Consider the following 21,881-nt stretch of genomic DNA (forward strand, 5'->3'; position numbering starts at 1 on the left):
ACTTTCCTTTTAGTTTCCAAATACTAGAGATTATGAAAGTGAAGCTTAACTTAATGTAACGCTAGAGAGACTATCTTGCTTTGGAGAGATAGGGAAGCCATACTGACGGCATCATAATCACCTCTCTGAAGCCATGGAAAATGCTCACTAGATGGGATTTCTCTTTGTATCTCATAGATAAAAAGTATTTGAGTTTTGTCTCATTTTACTGCTGGACTTTTATGTACTATACCGTCAGTATGTTCACTCTCAGCAGTTTTTCTGCCCTGTACTGCTCTCATGTGCATAGAACTCTATAGCAAACTGTGTATCGGTATTCTATAAAATAGCGGTTAATATCTGACGATTATCTCATCTTTACTGTGCCGAACTCTAGTAAGTCATTGAAAGGACAGTATGAGGTCTCAGTACAGGATCGCATCTTGGCATGCTACCATGTGGTTTGCATTGACCACATCATTTGAAACTTCATCTGGACCTGGGATCTGACTAGAGGGTTATTTTTTTATTTTTCCATGGTCAGTTCAACCTTTATGGCAATTTTTTGGAAGAACGCTTTTGAATGCTTAAAAGGGTTGCCTAATCCTGACAACCCCTTTTTTGGTTGAAACTGACCCATCAATCAGCCAACATGGATTTGATTTCAGAAACCACTGCAGGGGTATATGAATATTTGCCACCTATGCAGAATTTGCTAGGACCACCCCATGTTTTCATAAACAATCTTGTATGTCCCCAAACTCCATGCGTAAAAACACGTTTTCTTGGGGTTTCTGGAGGTGGGACTTCAGTGCCTGGTTTTGCCAGTTGCTTTGGTTAGCTGCCAGTTTGTTCAGTCTAATAATGGAGGGCTCTGGGCATGAGGCCCCCTCCGTGGCATCCATATGTTCTTATATATACCGAATACATGGACATATTCTGCTGTGTCTGCATGAGAAGTATTAGTATAGAAGTCATATTATATGCCTATGATGAAACACATCAGGGGTGTAAATATATGACTGTACTTATGTTTCCCAATTCCAAGTATCAATGTAGCTTTCATATTAAATAAAAAACAAACAAAACAAAAAAATACATGCATTGCATTTTAAGAATGAAAAATATTAAATTCCTGCAATAATTCTTTAGCAATGTGCTTTATCTATTGCTAGAATACATGAAGATATTATTATGTCACATTCCCTTAAAGGATGAGCGCACCATAATAATCTGGGCAGGGTGCCATTACATTTATCTTTTATATATGCTGTAGGGTTCTCTCATTTTATATTGGTCAGTTTACGAGGTCTTATGTTTAGCTCAGTTTAGTTTTACCGTATTTTTCGGACTATAAGACGCACTTTTTTTCCCCCAAATTTGGGGGGAAAAGAAGGGTGCGTCTTATAGTACGAATGTGGCGCCTGGCACCCGCCGTAATAGAGAGGCGGATGCCGGCAAGGGATAGACGCCGGGGCCTGAGACATCGCTGCCCTGCCCTGCATGAAGCCAGCAGCGGGAGGAGTGATGCTGCTATTCCGCTCCTCTGTCCCCCCGCCGCTGGCTTCATGCAGGGCAGGGCAGCGATGTCTCAGGCCCCGGCGTCTATCCCTCCCCGGCATCCGCCTCTCTAGTACAGCGGATGCCGGGTCTGCAGTCTGTATCCGTGGCCCCTTCTCCCCCGGGGCCGGTCCCCACCGGCCCCGTACCTGTGAAGTTGCAGGCCGGCTCCTGCGCGGCGATATCGCAGGAGCCGACCTGTTCGGGTGACAGCCGGGAGCCTAATGAGGCTCCCCGGCCTGTCACTGCTGTATTAGTATTGCGGCTGGTCTCTATGACCAGCCCTAATACTAATAGACAGAATGTCCCATAGACGGCAATACAGTTGTATTGCCGTCTATGGGACTTGCAATCAAGCGACCGCAGGTTCAAGCCCCCGGGGGGAATAAAATAGTTTTTTTTAAAAAAAAAAAACCTTTAAAAATATGAAATAAATAAAAGTTCTAAATCACCTCCTGTCCCTAGAATATATATATATAAAAGTAGAAAATCATATATCATAAACCACCGGGTTTTTTTTTCAATAAAAGGTGATCTAAGCAATAGATATTCCCCAAAATGGTATAACTAAAAAGTACTTCTGGCCCCGCAAAAAAAAACACTCTATGCGTCCCCGTACAGCTGCAGGGTCACCTGTCAATGTGGCCTTGCAGCTGTTGCAAAACTACAACTCCCATATATTAAATATTTTACCATTTTTTGCTTCAACATTTTTTTTCCCTATTTTCCTCCTCTAAAACCTAGGTGCGTCTTATAGTCCGAAAAATACGGTAAATGTTGTTTTATCATGTTCTCTTCTATTAATACTAACAGTAGATAGAAACCGAGTGGTCCTAGCTGTCCATATAACTTAAAGGAACACTTATAGAAAATGAGCCCATCTACCTGATGAGACTGTAAATGGAGAGATGGCTGCTGCATCCAGGTAAAAGTAAATGCATTCACTTGTATGGAGAGTTACAGAAACCACCAGCAAATACCTCACCATGAGCCTGGAGTAGGCAAGGGGTTATCCAGCTTGCAAAAATTATCTGCAAACACATCCACAGCAGTGCTAAATTCTCACTGTTCTCTTGCACTCCCATTTCTTGACTAGTTGCTCCTTGTATCACTGTTATTTACATGAGGTGAGTCTGTGAACAAATTACATTTCACATGATTCATCTGCCTGCTCTCACTCTCTTGTGTACCCCTCTCTTCTTCACTCTCCCCTGCAATAAAATCACAGGTAATAAATTACCATCACATCCAAGGTCACATACTGCTGTAATGTTTTATATGCTGACTGAACTGCTCACAGGGAGGGGTAGTGAGGGTGTAAATGAAATGTCACAGCTAAGAGACAATGACCTAAAAATATATCAGATAAATGGTTCTGAATTTAAAACAGGATATATCTCAAGTGTTAATTGATCCAATTTTTTAAAAAAACTGGATAACCCCTTTAAACCTACGGCCTTTTGTAGTGAGGACCTCATAGCTGACCCAAATCAAGCAGGACAGTACTGCATTTTGGGCGCTGCTCCCGCAGGGAACTATCAGCTCTATACAAATTCAGCCGATGGCAGGGAGTTGTGGTAAGTGCTGAGACGGAGACATCACTACAGCTGGAATTTGCAAGCAACTTTGTGGGAATAGGGTTAGGTGAGTATAACTTTGTTTTTTGTTTTTTTTATGTAATGTATTTATCAAAAGGTAACACAAGGGCACAGGCATTATATAGGAGTATCTGAGGGGATAGTATATTGTGTGGGTTCCTTGACATTGTATTATGTGGTGGTCCCACTTATCAAACATCTTACAGGGCTGACCAATGTGGTAAAACAGCCCTGGGTGTAGAATGACCTCTGTTCTTGACAAAGAACCTGTATCTGTTATAGAAAGACCCGTTTAATTTCGTCATCACATTCAACTGATGTGGATAAAAATACAAGGTATTTTATGTGTCCATTGAGATTAACCATGTCCCTCCGCCTTCTCTAGTGTCTGACTGTGAGAGAACTGGCGACAACAGAAGCCTCCCCTGTCCACTATCAATAGGATATAAAGATGGTTAAAGGAAGTCTGTCACCAGTCTGTATGTAAGCAGACAGCTAGATACGTCACCTGATTGTTCTTGTGATTTCATTTCCCTATTCGGTCCTCCATTCCAAGGAGAACTTTATAAATCTGATTATCCAAATGAGCAATTTGCAGCACTGAAGGCATCTCCGGTGCACCAGACTGCTTATTCCTTTTGCATTTTTATTGGCTGTCTTGCCACTGTTTATGCCAGTGTGACATGGCCAGGCAGAGATGCTGAGCTCTTGTCTGGCCCTGTAGTCTTAAGGAATGCTAGCTACCGTATCGTAAATACAAAAAGCTCCCAAATGTAATGTGTATCTTTTTTTTTAATAAAATTAAAGTAATAATCATTTTGCATATTAGATCCATTGCAAGAAGAAAGTAATTCCTGTATTTCATTTCCTCTGCCAGCCATCTGAGTTGTCAGGATCTTCCTGGTGTGACACCAGTTCTGTGCTCGCCCTTCTGAGACAGTTTAGATGCTTTCCACTTCTGCTTCCCCTCTCACAGCATTTAGTTGCACAGACACAGAGAGAAAGAACTACAAGTGACATCCCATCCCATCTCCAACTAAGGAAATCAGGTCATTGATTCTTAAAACCAATCACAAATACCACAAAACACCATAAAAACAAATTGGCCACATTTAATTGAAATATAAAAGACAGATTTGCAATGATGTAAAATGATTAATGGTGAAATAAAATAACAATTCGGCATCATCCAGCAGTAAAGACTGAGCAGACACAGTAGTACAATACTCATTAATTCTATTAATATGCTACTGGAGGTATTTCTGTTACACAAGATCTGGATCCTGAGTTGAGATATGATGTTGAGGTTGTGGAATGTCTTTTTAGCACCAATTTCAGTATCTTCTTGTAGATGGCCTGCTAGTGTTTTATGTGGCTGCAGCATCTCAAGCACAAGCCTGTGTCTCAGTAACCTCACAGCCTGACATAGCACGCTCTCAGAAGATTTCATATAACATCACTTGCTTAATATAACCTTTGTGTACATGAATAGTCTAAAGCCAACAATATGTCTTTCATTTACAATTCTGATCCTGGGCAAGAATGAGGGAAGACTCCTCGCATCTCAAATGATTTGCTGAAGTCATTGGCCTCGGCCTGTGTGCCCTTCACCAGTCTCAGGTTCTTTATGCAACCACGGAATGAAGTCTGGCTGGTTAGACAGTTCTGCTTCACATCAGCTACAAGAGAGAAAAGAAAGCACAAATTGCATCAATGGTATCTATTCTTCAGATCATAGGCAACACCAAACCCAAATTACACCCTGTAAGATCTAAAGAGAGCTACAGTATATACACTAATGCTGTTGGTCTCAGGAGTCAGTATGATAGAAAAGTTAATCCAAATTCAGGGATACAGACAATGAATGACATATCAGAGAATTCTTATAACTTCAATCACCTAATGTTCTTGTATACGTTAACTTTAAAGGGGATTTCTAGGCTAAAAATATTGCTGACCTATTGTAAGGAGAGGTGATGAATATCAGCAGCTGATACCTACAGAACAGAGAAAGACACAACAGCTCTGCTCTCTATGTAGTGGCCAGGTTGAGTACTGCAGATCAGCTCTGCCACTATACAGAGAACACTTCTTGCTCCATTCTCTGTGTATCAAATGTTTAGCAGGGGGCAGACCCCCACAGATCTGGATTTAGGATAATTTTGGAAGCAGTGGGCCCACAGGCTAGCATCCCAGGTCTACCATACGGTCTTCAACTCTGTTTGGGAAATAGGACTGGGTGTATCTCTTATGCATTTTCCATCTGGTAGACTCTCAATAAGCCCATTTTCTTCACACTTTAGCACTACTCACCCACTATTTTCTTCCCCAAGATGGATTTAGGTTAATCCATCTTTATTAGAGATGAGCGAGTACTGTTCGGATCAGTCGATCCGCTCCATAGAAATGAATGGATGCACCTGGTACTTCCGCTTTGACGGCGGCCGGCCGCTTAACCCCCTGCGTGCCGGCTACGTCCATTCATTTCTATGCGAGCGTGCTGTTCGGATTGGCTGATCCGAACAGTACTCGCTCATCTCTAATCTTTATATCTTTATCACCTGTTGTATGCCTTTGCTGACTTTGACATTACATCTAAGACCCTATATAGCAGGCCGCAGCAAAAAAGCGCTGTAGGAAAAACCACGATCGCAACACATTGCAGTTTTTCCTGCAGCCTTTTTCACAGAAAGTTCGAAGTTTGTTTCCTCTGTGGACTTCTGTTCCATTATACCTATATGGAAACCACAGCTATAATTGACATGCTGCGACTTCCAAAACTGCAAAGTGCGGATAGAATTCGCTAGACTCTTGCAGGGTCTGAACTTTGCAGGGACTGTAAAATGTTGCGTTTTTTCCGTGGAGTTTCCACCATGGTGAAACCGCAGCAGTCTCGCAAGGTGAGTACTACAGTAGTATTTTTGTGGTGTATCTGAATTGCACTCCTTTTGTATAATTGTATTGTGATTGTTGTATTAGTTACTATGTTTTCTGTTACTGCGATTTTTTTTCCAATAAATAACTTTGAAATTAAAGTAAATGTATATGTTTAGTTGGGATTTCTTACCACTGACACTGCATTCCTAAAGACATTTTCTGTGTATATATATATATATATATATATATATATATATATATACTGTATATATATATATATATATATATATATATATATATACACACCCACACACTTAGTGAAGCAGCAGAACGGCTGGTTAGCCTCAATCCCCCGATATGACACGTCAGTCGTGAGTCATTCTTCCTGCCATGTGGTTGAAGAAAATTCTAGACTGATCCGTGCATGTAAGCATAACAAGGAGGGTGCGGGCTGTGTTAACACACTAAGATCATATAACTAAAGAGAACATCAGACAAGCCACTATATTATTATGAAGGCTGGTGATGGTGAGTCTGGGTGCTGTAACATCTAAAAGAGCTAGTGTATACTAGCAAGTGGTGATACGAACCCTGTGATAAATAAATCTTTCCAGTAAAGCTCTTACCTGGGTAACCTCCAACATATATGGGATTGTTTGTGTCTGCAGAGGTTGACTGCACATGAGGACTCTCGACCTGTACTGGGTTCCCATCAACAATAAGGATGATTTTGTGCTTAACCTTATTGGCCTGAATCTGGTGCCATTTCCCATCACATAATGAAGCGGAGTCTTCTGGCTTGTAGACTGCTGTTATTCTGCCAGCCCCATTGTTTACATGGAATAAAACCTGTCGTACATGAAACACACTTGGAATTAAGCAAATTCTCATAGAAGTAATGAAAGCCGCAGCTACATTATAGAATAATTTCACTAATACCAATATAATATTAAAGGGAAACCGTCGCATGAAATATGTAGACCAATCTGTAGGCTACATGTGAAGTCACGGAGCTGGATTCTACAGCCTCCCCCTTGACTGTGTATACAGAGATAGCTGTCATTTACTGATACGACCGCCTCCTTGACTCGTCAGCATACAAGGAGCAGAGATTAAAATGACAAGTTATCCTGAAAACTAGAGATCAGTCTGTTCAGCTCTACATTCTGCTTGTAGATTGGACTGCATTTTCTACATGACAGGTTCCCTTTAATTCATTATAAAATATCACTTATCTCCCATCTGAATTTTACTTTTCAAGGCCAAAGCCCCACATTATGGAAACAGAAAAATCTGCACCAGAAAAATCTAAAAATCTGTGTCTGTGTCTAAAAAACCAGGAGCGGATTGAGCACAAGGTAGAAGAATAAGAGCCTCCTATATATTCCCCACTTCTTTTGCAGCCACTCTTGACTTTGGCTCAAAAAACCACAACAAAATCTGCAACAAAAAAAAAGCTGCATTTCCGCAATGTGGGGCCTCAGCTTAAGACTAAGGCACTGCGGGAAAAACCGTGGTGGCAATGCATTGTGGTTTTTTTCAAAGCACTTTTCACAGAAAGTCCGCAGAGGTTTCCACTGTGGACTTTCTGCTTCCATTATACTTCTACTATATTTCCATAGGGAAAACACTGGTGTCTCTATAGGCATAATTGACATGTTTCGATTTCCAAAACTGCAACAATATTGGAAATCACAGTGTGTCTGCTGTGCATATTTTACTGCAAGGTGTGGATGGGATTCGATATACTGTGATTGTAAAATGCCACGTTTTTTTACTGATGAGTTTCCGCACGTCCAAACCGCAGCGTGTACACTACGTGGGGACCCGGCCTTACACACATAATCAAATAGATGCCTCACCTATACGGAGAACAGGGCTAGCTGTCCCCAGCTATAAAAATGATGGCACTTATCTACAAAGTAAATCTGAGGTATAGAAACAGCTGAAAGCTTTCATGAGGTTGTTTCCACATTTCCTATTCATTTTAATTGGAAGTGATCACTTTTCATGGAAAATAAGACCAAAAGACTCCCATTTTCATGACATCTTCTGATTCTGATAACAAGGGAACACATTTAGTGTATACAGCATGTATGGATAATATGCCCATTTCAGCAAGTGCATCTCCACTCTGAAGTCTCTAGGTCCCACATTGTGCCCCTTAACAGATTTTGAAAAGTCTGCTCCAAGGGTCCACTCACATGGAGGAAAATGGTGAGGAATCTGGTGTGGAATTTCAGCGCTGAAAAAAAAGCAGAAAAATGAACCCATTGAAGTCAATGGAAGGCTTTTTTTTCAGCGCTGAAATTCCACACCAAATTCCTCACCATTTTCCTCTGTGTGAGTGGACTCAGTGGATCAGCTAGAGGAAAAAAACTGCTACTGCTTCCCATTGAAATGAATGGGAGGTGTTCTTTGAGGAACCTCAAAATCAGCCTACAAAAACCTCTTAGTGGAAGAAGAGGTCCTCATAAGTAAAACTTCCAGTGTAACAGACATGGCAGCTGCACTTAGGTCCATCATGCAAGTCTGAGTACTGTACTGAAGTCTATAGTAAGTACAGAAGTGTATACTGCAACAAAAGTAGATGTAGACTTACCCTGCCATTTACAATTTCCAGGCCGATTGCATCAACTTTAGCACTACTAATTCCCAAAAGAACGCCATTTAATGAAGTAGTACGGAATTCTAGTGATATGTTCACGTCTGATCGCACTTTGTAACCTTCTTTCACTGCACAAAAAATGCAATAGAGCCTATTTATTCCAGAGTACACCATTTCAAAGAAATACATGAGCACTTCATTACAAAAGGGTTCTTTACATTAGATATATGAAACCCTAGATGCTCCCTATAGGTAATAAGCACTGTAAGTGACCGTCTGCTTCACCCCAAGTGTGAGAAGGAGCGCTATCGCAAGTCCTTCCTTCCAACTGCGACCAGGCTGTATAATCTACATCAGACCAAGCGAAGATCACTCCGCACAGAGAACTAATGATTATGACGATGACCATGAGGTTTTTCCTCTTTCTCTTCTATTTTTCCTTAGCTGCTATGGACTCCTAGTATATCTTCTCTTCTCAGCATATGTGTGTCTACGTCTGTAATATATTACTGTGTATTATCCTGTACCTGTATTACTATGCTGCTGTAACATACTGAAATTTCCACAATGTGGGACTATTAAAGGATTATCTTATCTTATAATGGTCAGGAAGAGGTTATATTCCTGATGAAGACATGTATTGAAAATATATTGAAGACCAGGAGATGCCTGACTTAAAACTTGTCTTAAAGGACTTTTTCCAGTCCTATAAGCTAAATATCCTCAAAGGATTGTGGGGCCCGGGACCTTGGACTGCCACTGTTCATCTGTTAGAAGAGATCTCCGTAAACTCAAACTCTGGAGCCTCTTCACTGACATAAGTGCAGTGCCATACATTGATAGCAGCTGAGCTTAGTATTCCAGCTAAGACACATTCACTTGCATGGGACTGAGCTACAAAGAGTACATGTGACAAAGTGTACAGTGCTCACAGAGGGTCACTGTGGCTTCAAACAGCTTAACAGCGGGGATTCATTCTATTTGACCTTGGTCGATCTTCAAATGATGACCTATTCAAGGAATAAGTCAGTCATATAAGTCCCAAAAACACTTTAAGGCTGCCTTCACACGGAGTAACGGCGGGCTCAATTTGAGCTTCTTTTTACAGGCGTAGAACTCCGATGGTCGCGTTAACGTTGCATTCACGTGGCGTTTTTTTACTATGCGCGCATATGCAGCGTTTTTGCTTGCGTACACGCTCCGCGGTTTTTAACGGAGTGTGTACGCGAGAAAAAAAACGCAGCGTATGCGCTCATCGTAAAAAAACGCTGCGTGAATGCAACATTAACGCGACCCTCGGAGTTCTACGCCTGTAAAAAGAAGCTCAAATTGAGCCCGCCGTTACTCCGTGTGAAGGCAGCCTAAGGGAGCCTTCACACGGAGTTACGGTGCGCTCATTCTGATCGTAAAAACACGTTCAGAATGAGCGCGTAAAAAGCAGCTCCCATTGACTTGAATGGGAGCCGGCATACGTGCGCTCCCCATTGAAATCAATGGGAGGCTTTTTTCCCTATTGCTTTCAATGTATTACGCGCGTAACTCCGTGTGAAGTCTCCCTAAGGATGACGGGCATTCAAACCCATAAATTAGATTAATTCCACATCATTCATAATTCTTTACAGGATGAGATTGCAAAATTGTTCGATCTTAAAGCGCAACTACACTTTCAGACAACTTTTGATTTTCTGGCAGTATTTGTGTCATAAATAAATTTTGCAATATACTTGATTAACAAATTTTTCCTCCTTTCTGTGAAATCCTGCATTTCTCCCTCTTTCCCGTATTGAGAGCTGTTCCTGCCTCTCACTGAATGTTACTGTGTACGGGAGTAGTGTGTAAAATGAGGGTGGGGGAGGGTCACTTCAAACAGTTATAAAAGAGGAGATTCTTTAGTTCAATATGACATATTATGACATTTGTACATCAATATAAAAACTTACCTAACGCAGCAAACCCAGATCCATCAAAGTAGGTCCCTTGTTGCGCAGAGGTGTAACATTTGTTGACGGCATGTATGGAAATAGCCCCATCCTTATCCGGTTGTTTGCCATTAATGGTGACATTGCTGATGCATGCTGGGATACTGTGTGTCACCTAGGAGGGAAAGAGTCGTTTGGGTCATTGGGGCATATTTATCAATAGAAGTCTGACACTTTTCTGTCTACTTTTTCACAAAATTTATTGTGTGCAGCATTTAAGACATATTTATGGACAGTGTGCACCAGTAAGGAAATAAAAATGGGACAGGCTCGAGACTTTTCAAAAATGTGCACCAGAATTTATGATACATTAATGAGACAAAAATGAACAAATATGGTGTAGATTTTATGTTTCAAATGGTGTAATGAATTTACAACAATTTACTACATGCACCATAAATTCCTGTTGTCCACCATATACAGTCCTATGAAAAAGTTTGGGCACCCCTATTAATCTTAATCATTTTTAGTTCTAAATATTTTGGTGTTTGCAACAGCCATTTCAGTTTGATATATCTAATAACTGATGGACACAGTAATATTTCAGGATTGAAATGAGGTTTATTGTACTAACAGAAAATGCGCAATATGCATTAAACCAAAATTTGACCGGTGCAAAAATATGGGCACCTCAACAGAAAAGTGACATTAATATTTAGTACATCCTCCTTTTGCAAAGATAACAGCCTCTAGTCGCTTCCTGTAGCTTTTAATCAGTTCCTGGATCCTGGATAAAGGTATTTTGGACCATTTCTTTCTACAAAACAATTCAAGTTCAGTTAAGTTTGATGGTCGCCGAGCATGGACAGCCCGCTCTCAAATGATCTGAAAACAAAGATTTTCAACATAGTTGTTCAGGGGAAGGATACAAAACGTTGTCTCAGAGATTTAACCTGTCAGTTTCCACTGTGAGGAACATAGTAAGGAAATGGAAGACCACAGGGACAGTTCTTGTTAAGCCCAGAAGTGGCAGGCCAAGAAAAATATCAGAAAGGCAGAGAAGAAGAATGGTGAGAACAGTCAAGGACAATCCACAGACCACCTCCAAAGAGCTGCAGCATCATCTTGCTGCAGATGGTGTCACTGTGCATCGGTCAACAATACAGCGCACTTTGCACAAATAGAAGCTGTATGGGAGAGTGATGAGAAAGAAGCCGTTTCTGCACGTACGCCACAAATAGAGTTGCCTGAGGTATGAAAAAGCACATTTGGACAAGGCAGCTTCATTTTGGAAACAAAGATTGAGTTGTTTGGTTATAAAAAAAGGCGTTGCATGGCGTCCAAAAAGAAACAGCATTCCAAGAAAAACACATGCTACCCACTGTAAAATTTGGTGGAGGTTCCATCATGCTTTGGGGCTGTGTGGCCAATGCCGGCATCGGGAATCTTGTTAAAGTTGAGAGTCGCATGGATTCCACTCAGTATCAGCAGATTCTTGAGAATAATGTTCAAGAATCAGTGACGAAGTTGAAGTTACGCCGGGGATGGATATTTCAGCAAGACAATGATCCAAAACACCGCTCCAAATCCTCAGGCATTCATGCAGAGGAACAATTACAATGTTCTGGAATGGCCATCCCAGTCCCCAGACCTGAATATCATTGAACATCTGTGGGATGATTTGAAGCGGGCTGTCCATGCTCGGCGACCATCTAACTTAACTGAACTTGAATTGTTTGTCCAAAATACCTTTATCCAGGATCCAGGAACTGATTAAAAGCTACAGGAAGCGACTAGAGGCTGTTATCTTTGCAAAAGGAGGATCTACTAAATATTAATGTCACTTTTCTGTTGAGGTGCCCATACTTTTGCACCGGTCAAATTTTGGTTTAATGCATATTGCACATTTTCTGTTAGTACAATAAACCTCATTTCAATCCTGAAATATTACTGTGTCCATCAGTTATTAGATATATCAAACTGAAATGGCTGTTGCAAATACCAAAATATTTAGAACTAAAAATGATTAAGATTAATAGGGGTGCCCAAACTTTTTCATAGGACTGTATTTGTCTCCTCAATAAGAGAGAGGTGATTTGTGTCTGCTTATGGTTTGCCAAAAATTGTAAGGTCTTTGATGCGCCAAATATTTGCCCCTTATAGCCTGCGAATAAAGATTTTTGTCTACATGTTTTGCACAAAATATTTGTCTCATGGTGAGTCCAAATTTTGGAGCTTCTAGAAATACTCATTATTTATGAAGATCTGTACAACAGATTCATAACTGTGTCTAAAAGCTGCGATCGGGATTCATGGTTTAAGACGGTGTGAAGTTCGACTTTGATAAATGTGCCCCATTATTTCAGTTATATATAGAATAAATGTAGACGATAATACCATAAAGTTGTCTTCCCTGGGGTTTATATTTGCATTCACAGGTATGGTGAGAGTAATGGAATGTAAGAATGATTTTGGAGGACGGTTACCTCCCAGGGAACACAATGTCCATCATTGCCCATTACTCTCAGAGACAGCGCCCCCTCTTCTATCATAATTGGTCAGAAAATAGTCATTGTTAATTTAAGCTAAGCCATCCTTACGCTTCCAATGTTTCGAGCTGTGTAGCTTGGCGGCAGTCCACCCAGGTACAGTTTCCCTTCCACATCCAGAGTGTTGCTGTCCCCGGGAGTGCTGACTGAGGCAGATTCCTGACCATCAACAGTAATGGTACTTTTTCTTTTAATGTATTCCGTTGTTAGCTGAGGAAAAGTGATATAAAGTTTCAACATCTTAGAGTATATATATTTCTAGATATATAAAATAAATCCTGGATCATTTACAGTCATTTCTCTTAGATGCTAAATAGTCAGACACAAGTAAACTGCTAACTGGTCACTTACTTTCTATGCATGTATAATAGTCTGGTTCACAGATTCCTTACCTCGTTGTAATAAAAATATATTGCACTGTATATGGCTGAATAGGTGAAATACAGCCCTATAGTTAGACTCTACAGGTCTGTGCTGCCTGACTGCGCACCCTCTACCGTCTTCCAGGTACGGAAAAGAAATGCTATTTTCTTCAAAATTAAGCAGTAAACTCAAAAGAAAACACAATTTGCCCTGAAGCTATATACATTCATCTTTTAATTCATTTTTTAATAACCTGTTAATGCTTGATACTTGCATTTCCTTTTTATTTCCCTTTAAACACAGCGGCTTTGCTCATGAGGGTGATAATGTATTGATCTAGAAATCTAGCAATGAGGTAATGAGATGAACATAATATAAGTGCCACCACTTAATGCAATATAAACTACTCATTAACTTTAATAGCAAAAGCTTAACAGAAATCCCAGTTGTAGAATCCGAGGAATCTAAATATTGAAATAGATGAACACAAATTATCCCAGTAAGACCCATTAATGTTCAGGGATTTAGTACTCCGCTCATAATGTTCATGTTTTACATACTGTGTGCCACTTTCCATCATTGATGACTGCAGAATGGAGGGTCTGTGTCCGTCCTTTGCCCATATCGAATAAGAAGTGCAGTCTTCCTTCATGAAGTTGAAGTGCAGCATAGTCAACTTGATTTTGGTGAGCCATATAGTATATGAGGCCACTGGTGGCAAAGGTCCTTAGAGACAGCTGAACAGACAGTCTGCAAGAAACGTGACATACACTATGTTTAATTCCAAGAATATACAACAATAAAAGGTTTACGTAAACCACTCCTGTGCCTCCACTCAACTATTCCCCTGCCAGATTTCTGGTCTACAATGAGGGTGTTAATGGTCAACACATACACCTCTATGGGAAAAACATGATCGTTTCAGAGAAACCAAAATTCGACCAATTGGAGTCACCAAGTCCACAATGACACCTCAGGAAATGATGCCAACACCTCTGGAATGCAACTGGACAGCAGGGGAGGCATGTCTGGGGGCATCTAACACACCCAAATCCCAGAATTATTATTATTATTATTACTGCTGCTGCTGCTACTGATTTAGCCAATCAATGACTGTATACGTTTTTTTTCTAATGCCTACGGTGTCCTACTTCCTGTCCCACCTCCCCTGCATAGTTATTGGTGTAAAAAAAGCGCCAAGGAAGGTGGGATGGGAATCGTATTTTTACTGTGTATACCGCATGGTATTTGACAGAGTATGAGTATTTCGAATACTGTAGTATTTGATTGAATACCTATTCGATCAAGTACTACTCGCTCATCTCTAGTAAGGACAATAATAAGACTAATTCACTACAATATTGCAACATGGTAGCAAAATCCTTGACAAGCTGCAATACATAACATGACCACTGGGTGGCAACTCAGGAACATATAAGACATATAGACATTTAATGACAGAGTATCGCAAAATCATGATTTTTTTTTTTTAATTGATTTATTTTTTTTTAAAGCTGGTTATTTCACAAAATATATCTTGTTTACATCATTATTTCTTGTTACTTATAGCAGTTCATATTACTCGTAACTACTTTTTCATAATGACATAACATATAGTATATTACATTTAACTGACCTTTTTCTGACAGTAGATTGGTCAAATGGCAAAATGATATGGCTTCCTTTAGTAAGACCAAACTGGTGAGCATCTGGAACATATGTTGGCGGTATATCCTGTGCACACTGTGGCTATATTGGCAAGAAATACATTGATTATAACAACCATAATGCTTTAGAGCTGAAAAATATTCTGCAATAACCAGGTTAATACTATGATTATCAATAACAAGACAAGATCTCAATGTAGCATATGAATCTGCACCCTGAATTATTGGAGCCACCTTTATACATTTTCAGTTGCTGCTTTAATAAGCTGATTCTGAAAGCCATTTACATAACTCATGTTTAACTAAGCCATGGAATTGCTGAAAGAAGAAGCAAAACTATATTTGTAATAATGAGACACTATACATACAAGCAGCGCAAACATCTTCATGTCCCTGATGTTGACATTATGTTCTAGGCTTACCTTATCTTACATGAGAAATGGTAACCTTTACCTGCAAATTGCTGATTTATTATAGTTACTTTCTCAACTGCTGAATTATTACAATATTTCTACCTTGAAGTGTCATAAAAAGATACTGATTACATTTCCATATAAAATACGGCATCAAGATATAAGGCTATGGGAAGAGAAGGTGGAAAAAATGGTGGGAGGGTGTATGGTGAAATGGTACCTAACATATATAAAGCAAAAATGAAAACATAAAATTGTGATTGGGATGGAAGAACATTTCCTCGAAAGGCTCCTTCTAAATAAATCAAAAGGATGGCAATAGACTACATAAGACTGACTGTGTGTTGTGGTTTTTGCAGAGCAGCTTGTGCTAAAATAAACCAATAGTCTCTGTGTCAATCTAGTTTAGAAATACTGTATACTGTATATTTTTGTGGGATTATTACTAGTAATCCTCTGCACATCCTAGGCACAGTGGTCAGTGCAACTAATAAGGCACTTCCAGCCTTCTCTATAGGAATGCATTCAGATATAGCTGAGAATGAGTGCCCAGTCGACTCCTAGGGTCATAATAAAATCATATACCAGCTCCTTCTGATCTATAAGGTTATATCCACAGAATGTATTTTCAAAGTGACAGGTTCTCTTTGATATATGCCCTTTAGTATTAGTATAGCTGGTTGGAGTTAATTATTGAGGAAATAGATTATTCATTCGATTCCAATACAATATATTCTTCATTATTCTCATCATGAAGTAACAATTTAATCCAAAATCCATTCCTTACTTTTGTGACATGTGACCTCTGCACCAAAGTGGTTATATGTGGTTTCATTTCTGTTACAGGTCTAGCTGGTACTGGAGTTGGCAGCAGATCTTCTTCGTCATTGTTGATACTGGGCTTAGGCTTCTCTGCCAACATGCAGCTGTCCATCTGAACGTTCTCATACTTAATAACAGTAGTAAAGTCCATTTGCCTAATATTAAAGAAGAAACAGTCTTTATTAATGTATTATTATACAGCTGCCAGTTATCTTTCATCTCATGGTGAACTTACTCCATATTTAAAATTAAATTCTGGATACATCCGTAGAATGACTGGCTTGTTTTGAGCATTGTTGTGGCCATTTTCGCTGGAACTCCACCAATAAAAAAGGTGGATGTGTTTAAGTGAACTGATTCTACCGATTGACCATTGAGCCGGACTTCAACTGGCTTTCCTTCATCGACCTGTACACTCACTATCCTAGAAACACAAATCACAAGATATTATTCTCATTGTTTAAAACACTTTGCTGGAAGAAAATATTGTTTTTCAGTGTGATAAAAAAAATGGCTTTTTGTTTGCTATAGGCAGAATGTTTTAGCGCTTCCCATTGATGTGTCTATGCTGCAAGGCAATGTCTAAAAGGAATACAGGCAGTAAAACAGCAATGCTGAAAAATCCTCATTGCTAATAGTCTGATACTCAAAAGGACTAAAGAAAAATTGTTTAGTGCAAAATAGACCTGGAGAATAGCCTGTAGTCTGTTCAGAAGAATAGAAGTAATACGAGTAGAGTATGTTGTACAGAAGAGCTGCAGATGTAGTATTATGGCAGAATAGAAAAATCACGTCAACTAAGGGTATGTTCACATGGCAGAAACTTTTTCCGCTGTGTGTTTTTTTTCGTGCGGCTAGTCATGATGGGATGCCGATGCATTGCAGCATCTCGCTCCTGATTAGATCTGTATGAATGGCCATAAAGAGGAGGGTGTCTCGAGTCGCGGATGCCGTGACTGACTCAGCTGCAGAATCCGTGTGAAGTTAGCTGAAAAATTGCTAGCCGAAAAAAAACTGTGAGTCACTGCCATTGAAATGAATGAGAGGCATTTTTGCAGGCAGATTTTGAAGCAGATTCCGCCTCAAAATTCGCCTGCAAAAAACTCTGTGTGAACATACCCTAAGAAAGCCACTATATTGCTAGAAAGATGTGCTAGCTAGGATGGCTAAGATAATCGTGATATTGTCTATAGAAAATAGTAGTCTGTAGTGTCAAAAAACTGAGAAGAGAATATTCTGACAAATGAAAGAACTGAGGGTGGAAGGGATGTATTGAAAAATATAACTCCTACCTCTTGTTTCGAGCAAAGATAAGAGAATGCTCTTGGCCATCACTATATGATCCAGTTGGAAATTTGACCACCACTTTCCTTGTACTAGCCCCATCCATAGGATTGATATGTAATTCAATGTGTCCATTTACCAGCATTACAGCAAAGAATGGCTAAAAAAGGAAAACAATAAAGTGTTGATAAGACACAATATTAAAATTTACCTTTCTATTATTGGTTTTCTGTAAAAAAAAACCAAAAAAAAAAAAACCCAAGCATTTCTCTTATGGCATAGATTAATCACTTTAGAGCCCATTGCTTTGCCTATGCAGCCAGCACTGTACCTTAAAATGATCAAAAGTTATCAAGTCACCTTAGAGGAGCTTAACTTTACTTGGTCAATGAAATCAGAAACACCTATCTTTACTTTGTGGTTGCTAAGACTGACTACAGGCTATCTGATACGTTATATTTAGCAAAGCGTACTGAGCAGGGAGCTCAAAGCTTCTTATTAAAAGAATGGAGCGCCAACCCATATAACAATATAGGAAGAAAACACAAAAATCTACATAAGTACACAGTAATAAATGCTAATGCAACTGCAAACCTCAATATTCACATCATTATAAATATACTAAATTCTAAAGCACCTTTGGAAAATGTATTCTATATTGCTAGAGCCATTACACAAATTAGCCACTCCGCTGATTAACAATCACCTCCGAATCCGAAATGAGGTGGGATAATATTCATCTTACATTTCTAGCTCTGCTAGACTGGAAAGTAAGGATCTTATAATACAGGTGAAGTAATAAGAGAAGCAATTCCCATTTTAAATCAAATATTCATGCGGAAATTACTATTTCAAGATTTTAGCACTGTACAGCGGCACAACACATACGGCATAGATACCCTGAATAAAGAATAAGCCCATGGCTTTTCGGCCTTATTATACAGAGTGATTGGGCTTCAGGCTCTGCCTCGGGTTATTGAAGTCTGAAAATCTAATTTCACAAAATGCCTGAGGCTTTGTCAAACAGCGGTAATTCTCACACAACACTGCCTTGTGAAATCACACACATGCTAAGAGGATGCTTTCCATGCAAAACAAGTAGTGATGTATTCCAACACAACAATGACAACTTTCATGCTGTATGTTTAGCTGTCCCTTCACCAGTACATTGCAGCAGTGACTGACCACCTATCATTTATCATCTACAGGTAAAACTTGATATAGACCAGGGGTCTCAAACTCAGCCAGACTAATGGGCCCCCCATTTAACTTGACAGCCCGCATTCCTTCCAGTATTCCTTACACTTCAATGTCCCTCAGCAGTGGCCCCATACAGTTTAATGTCCCTCAGCAGTGGCCCCATACAGTTTAATGTTCCCCACCAGTGGCCACACAGTTTTAATGTATCCCTCCTGCAGTGGCTCATATAGTTTAACGTCCAGCAGTGGCCCCACACAGTTTAATGTCCCCTAAGCAGTGTCCCCATGCAGTTTAATTATTAAAATGTAATTATTAAAATGTAATAATCAAACTTTGTAATATTTTACATAACTTTAATGGCCCCCCACCATACTGTCCTACTCCTGGGTGCCACTCTCACCCCCTGCTCTGGGTGCATTGCTGTGATGTACGTGTGCTCAGAGCTAGAAGAAACAGAGGAGCAGGAAGTATTTTTGCTAACTACAATTTCCTTTCAGCTTGGTTCCTTGTCTGAATGGTTCTGCCGATCCACCAACCTGATATAAACTATATGGAGCAAAATATTGGGACACCTACACATTACACCTATAGGAGCTTTTATAACATCCAATTCTAAATCTATAAACATTATTATAGAGGTTCCCTTTCCTTTACAGCTAAAACAGCTCCCACTTCTCTTGGAAGGCTTTCTACAAGATTACAGTGTGTTTGAGGGAACTTTCACTCATTCATCCTGGAAAGCATTTGTGAAACCAAACACTGAGGTTATGTAAGAAGAACTGTCTCTCAACCTTTGTTCTAGTTCATCCCAAAAGTGTTTCATTGGGTTAAACCAGCCAACCAAGCTTTTATAAATCTTGCTTTGTGTAATGGGACACAGTCATGCTGAAACAGGAAAGGGCCTTCCCGAAATTGTTCACACACAGTTGGAAACATTTATTTTTCCAAAATGTCTTAGTATGGAGAAGCATTACAATTTTGCTTCAGTGGAACAAAGGGCCTAGACCTACACATCAAAAACCAACCACCTAGCATTATCCCTCCACCAAACCTTACAGATGGCTCAATGCAGTCAGGTAGACCGTCAGACAGAGAAGTGTGGCTTCCACAGTCCTGTAATGGCGTGCTTTACACTACTCCATCTGATACTTGGCGCTGTGCTTGGTATGTTAAGGCTTGCATGCACAGCTTTTGTGCTAATGTTAATGTCAGAAGAGGGCTAGAACTGTAGGGGCCACACGGTGGCTCAGTGGTTAGCACTGCAGCGCTGGGGTCTTGGTGTTCAAATCCTGCCAAGGGCAAAAAACCATCTGCTAGGAGTTTGTATGTTCTCCCCGTGTTTGCATGGATTTCCATCCCATATTCCAAAAAGACATACTGATAGGGGAAAAAAATGTACATTGAGAGGCTCTAAATCTACATTTAAAAAAAAGAAGAGGGCTGGAACTCTACAAAGTGTTAGTGAGTTTTATGTGCTATGACCTGCTCCGTAACATTATATGTTATGCCACTTTGTCGCTGAGATTCCTCAACTCTTCCATTGTGCAATAACATCACTCACAGCTGATTGTAGAATATCTAAGAGTAAAAAATCTTCACAAACTGTCTTGATGCAATGGTGGGAGCGTATTACTGTATCATGCTTGAATATCTGGCAGACTGTACAGCTAGGTGCTGGATTTTATACATCTGTGTCAATGGGACTGGAAGAAACACCTGAGTTCAATATTTAGAAGTGTATGCACATGGTGTGTTTTGAAGCGTTTTTTTTTTTTATATAATGCACTTGCACACACTGCCTATTGCAATTTACATTGAATTCTATAGCTAATTGATTTCTGCCATGTGAACCTTCTGATAAAGAACTGCCAAACCACATTAAAAGCCCCAGTATGTTCTGAACGCAGAGTACAATGTAGCTGAGTGTAGTCTTGTTCCTTTCTAATGGATTTCAAAAATTGGCAAATGCACCTTATATTATGGCAAACACACACGCTGTTATCAAATACGTTTTAAAACACAACGTAAGCATATACCCTAAGAGGTGATTACCAATACTTTTGTCCATGTAATGTAGCTTGCTTTGCAAAATCAGTATCAGAAAAACAACAGATTCTTACGGTGCCCAGCAGACTCCATAACATGTTCTATTGGGGGCTCTAATGTGTTAAAAGCATGATTATCATTGCATTTTGCACCACAACAGTGTTGATGGAGGCTCGAAACAAAGCCCCTAGTGACAAGGTGTGTATACCTTATGAAACAGTTAATTGCTTTTATGAAATATCTGTGATACCGCATAAAGGGATTGTATTCTCATCATTTTTTTGTGTGACAGCAGATTGTACACTTCTTACATACAATGAAATACAAGGACAGAATCTTGCTTATAGAAATCTAAACCAAAGATCAACACAGGATAAAATAGGCAGAAGATCTAGCCACATGGAAATAAAAAGAAGGTTATAGAAAATTGGTCTCGAGTTCAGCCAGCTGAACAAAAAAATAGATAGAAAGTGCATTCAATAAACTTTACATGTGTCAGTAGTCTATTTTCATTACGAACACTCCAAATACAGTACAGGGACTCCTTGTATTACATAGTAGATGACTATATTGCTGGGAGTCCTGGTCCCGCAAAGTGTTCAGTCCAGGAAATATAGCCAAAATCTGATCCATATCACAGACCAAACCCTACCCCCATGTGAAGTCAGAGTGACCAACCTGGGTCTCCAATTTATTCCACTTTTGGTTATGGTCACATGTGTACTTACAGTTCCATTGATGGGGGAGTCTCTCAAAAATCACAAATTAAAGAGTCATGCAAGAAGGACTTTTTTTGTCCCGCAGCATGACAAAATCATAACCTATTCTTGAGGCCATTAATATTCAATAGATCCCATTGTGATCCATTTGTGTCCCTCATATGATAGATCTATTCCTGTTTGGATTTCTGTTCTTCTCTTCCAATAATGTAACAATATATGGAAATCCAGAAACATAATGTAAGACTGCATGCACACGGAGTTACGCCAGGCTTGT

General features: G+C 39.8%; 1 protein-coding gene across 1 annotated transcript in view; it reads right to left on the reverse strand.

Annotated features, from left to right (window-relative positions):
- Positions 1-4,251: 4,251 nt before the first annotated feature.
- Positions 4,252-21,881, reverse strand: part of LAMA1 (laminin subunit alpha 1) — a 135,306-nt gene continuing 117,676 nt past the window's right edge. Inside the window, exons 54-63 of the mRNA XM_075270662.1 lie at positions 17,648-17,799; positions 16,591-16,779; positions 16,321-16,510; positions 15,090-15,202; positions 14,014-14,203; positions 13,142-13,300; positions 10,563-10,716; positions 8,617-8,750; positions 6,641-6,863; positions 4,252-4,816 (exon numbers count right to left, since the gene is read on the reverse strand). Of these exons, the coding sequence (XP_075126763.1) occupies positions 4,656-4,816; positions 6,641-6,863; positions 8,617-8,750; positions 10,563-10,716; positions 13,142-13,300; positions 14,014-14,203; positions 15,090-15,202; positions 16,321-16,510; positions 16,591-16,779; positions 17,648-17,799 (1,665 nt within the window). The 3' untranslated portion in view covers positions 4,252-4,655. The remainder of the gene's footprint in view (positions 4,817-6,640; positions 6,864-8,616; positions 8,751-10,562; positions 10,717-13,141; positions 13,301-14,013; positions 14,204-15,089; positions 15,203-16,320; positions 16,511-16,590; positions 16,780-17,647; positions 17,800-21,881) is intronic.

The sequence above is a fragment of the Leptodactylus fuscus genome, chromosome 4 (assembly GCF_031893055.1).
Source record: "Leptodactylus fuscus isolate aLepFus1 chromosome 4, aLepFus1.hap2, whole genome shotgun sequence".
Lineage (NCBI taxonomy): Eukaryota > Metazoa > Chordata > Amphibia > Anura > Leptodactylidae > Leptodactylus > Leptodactylus fuscus.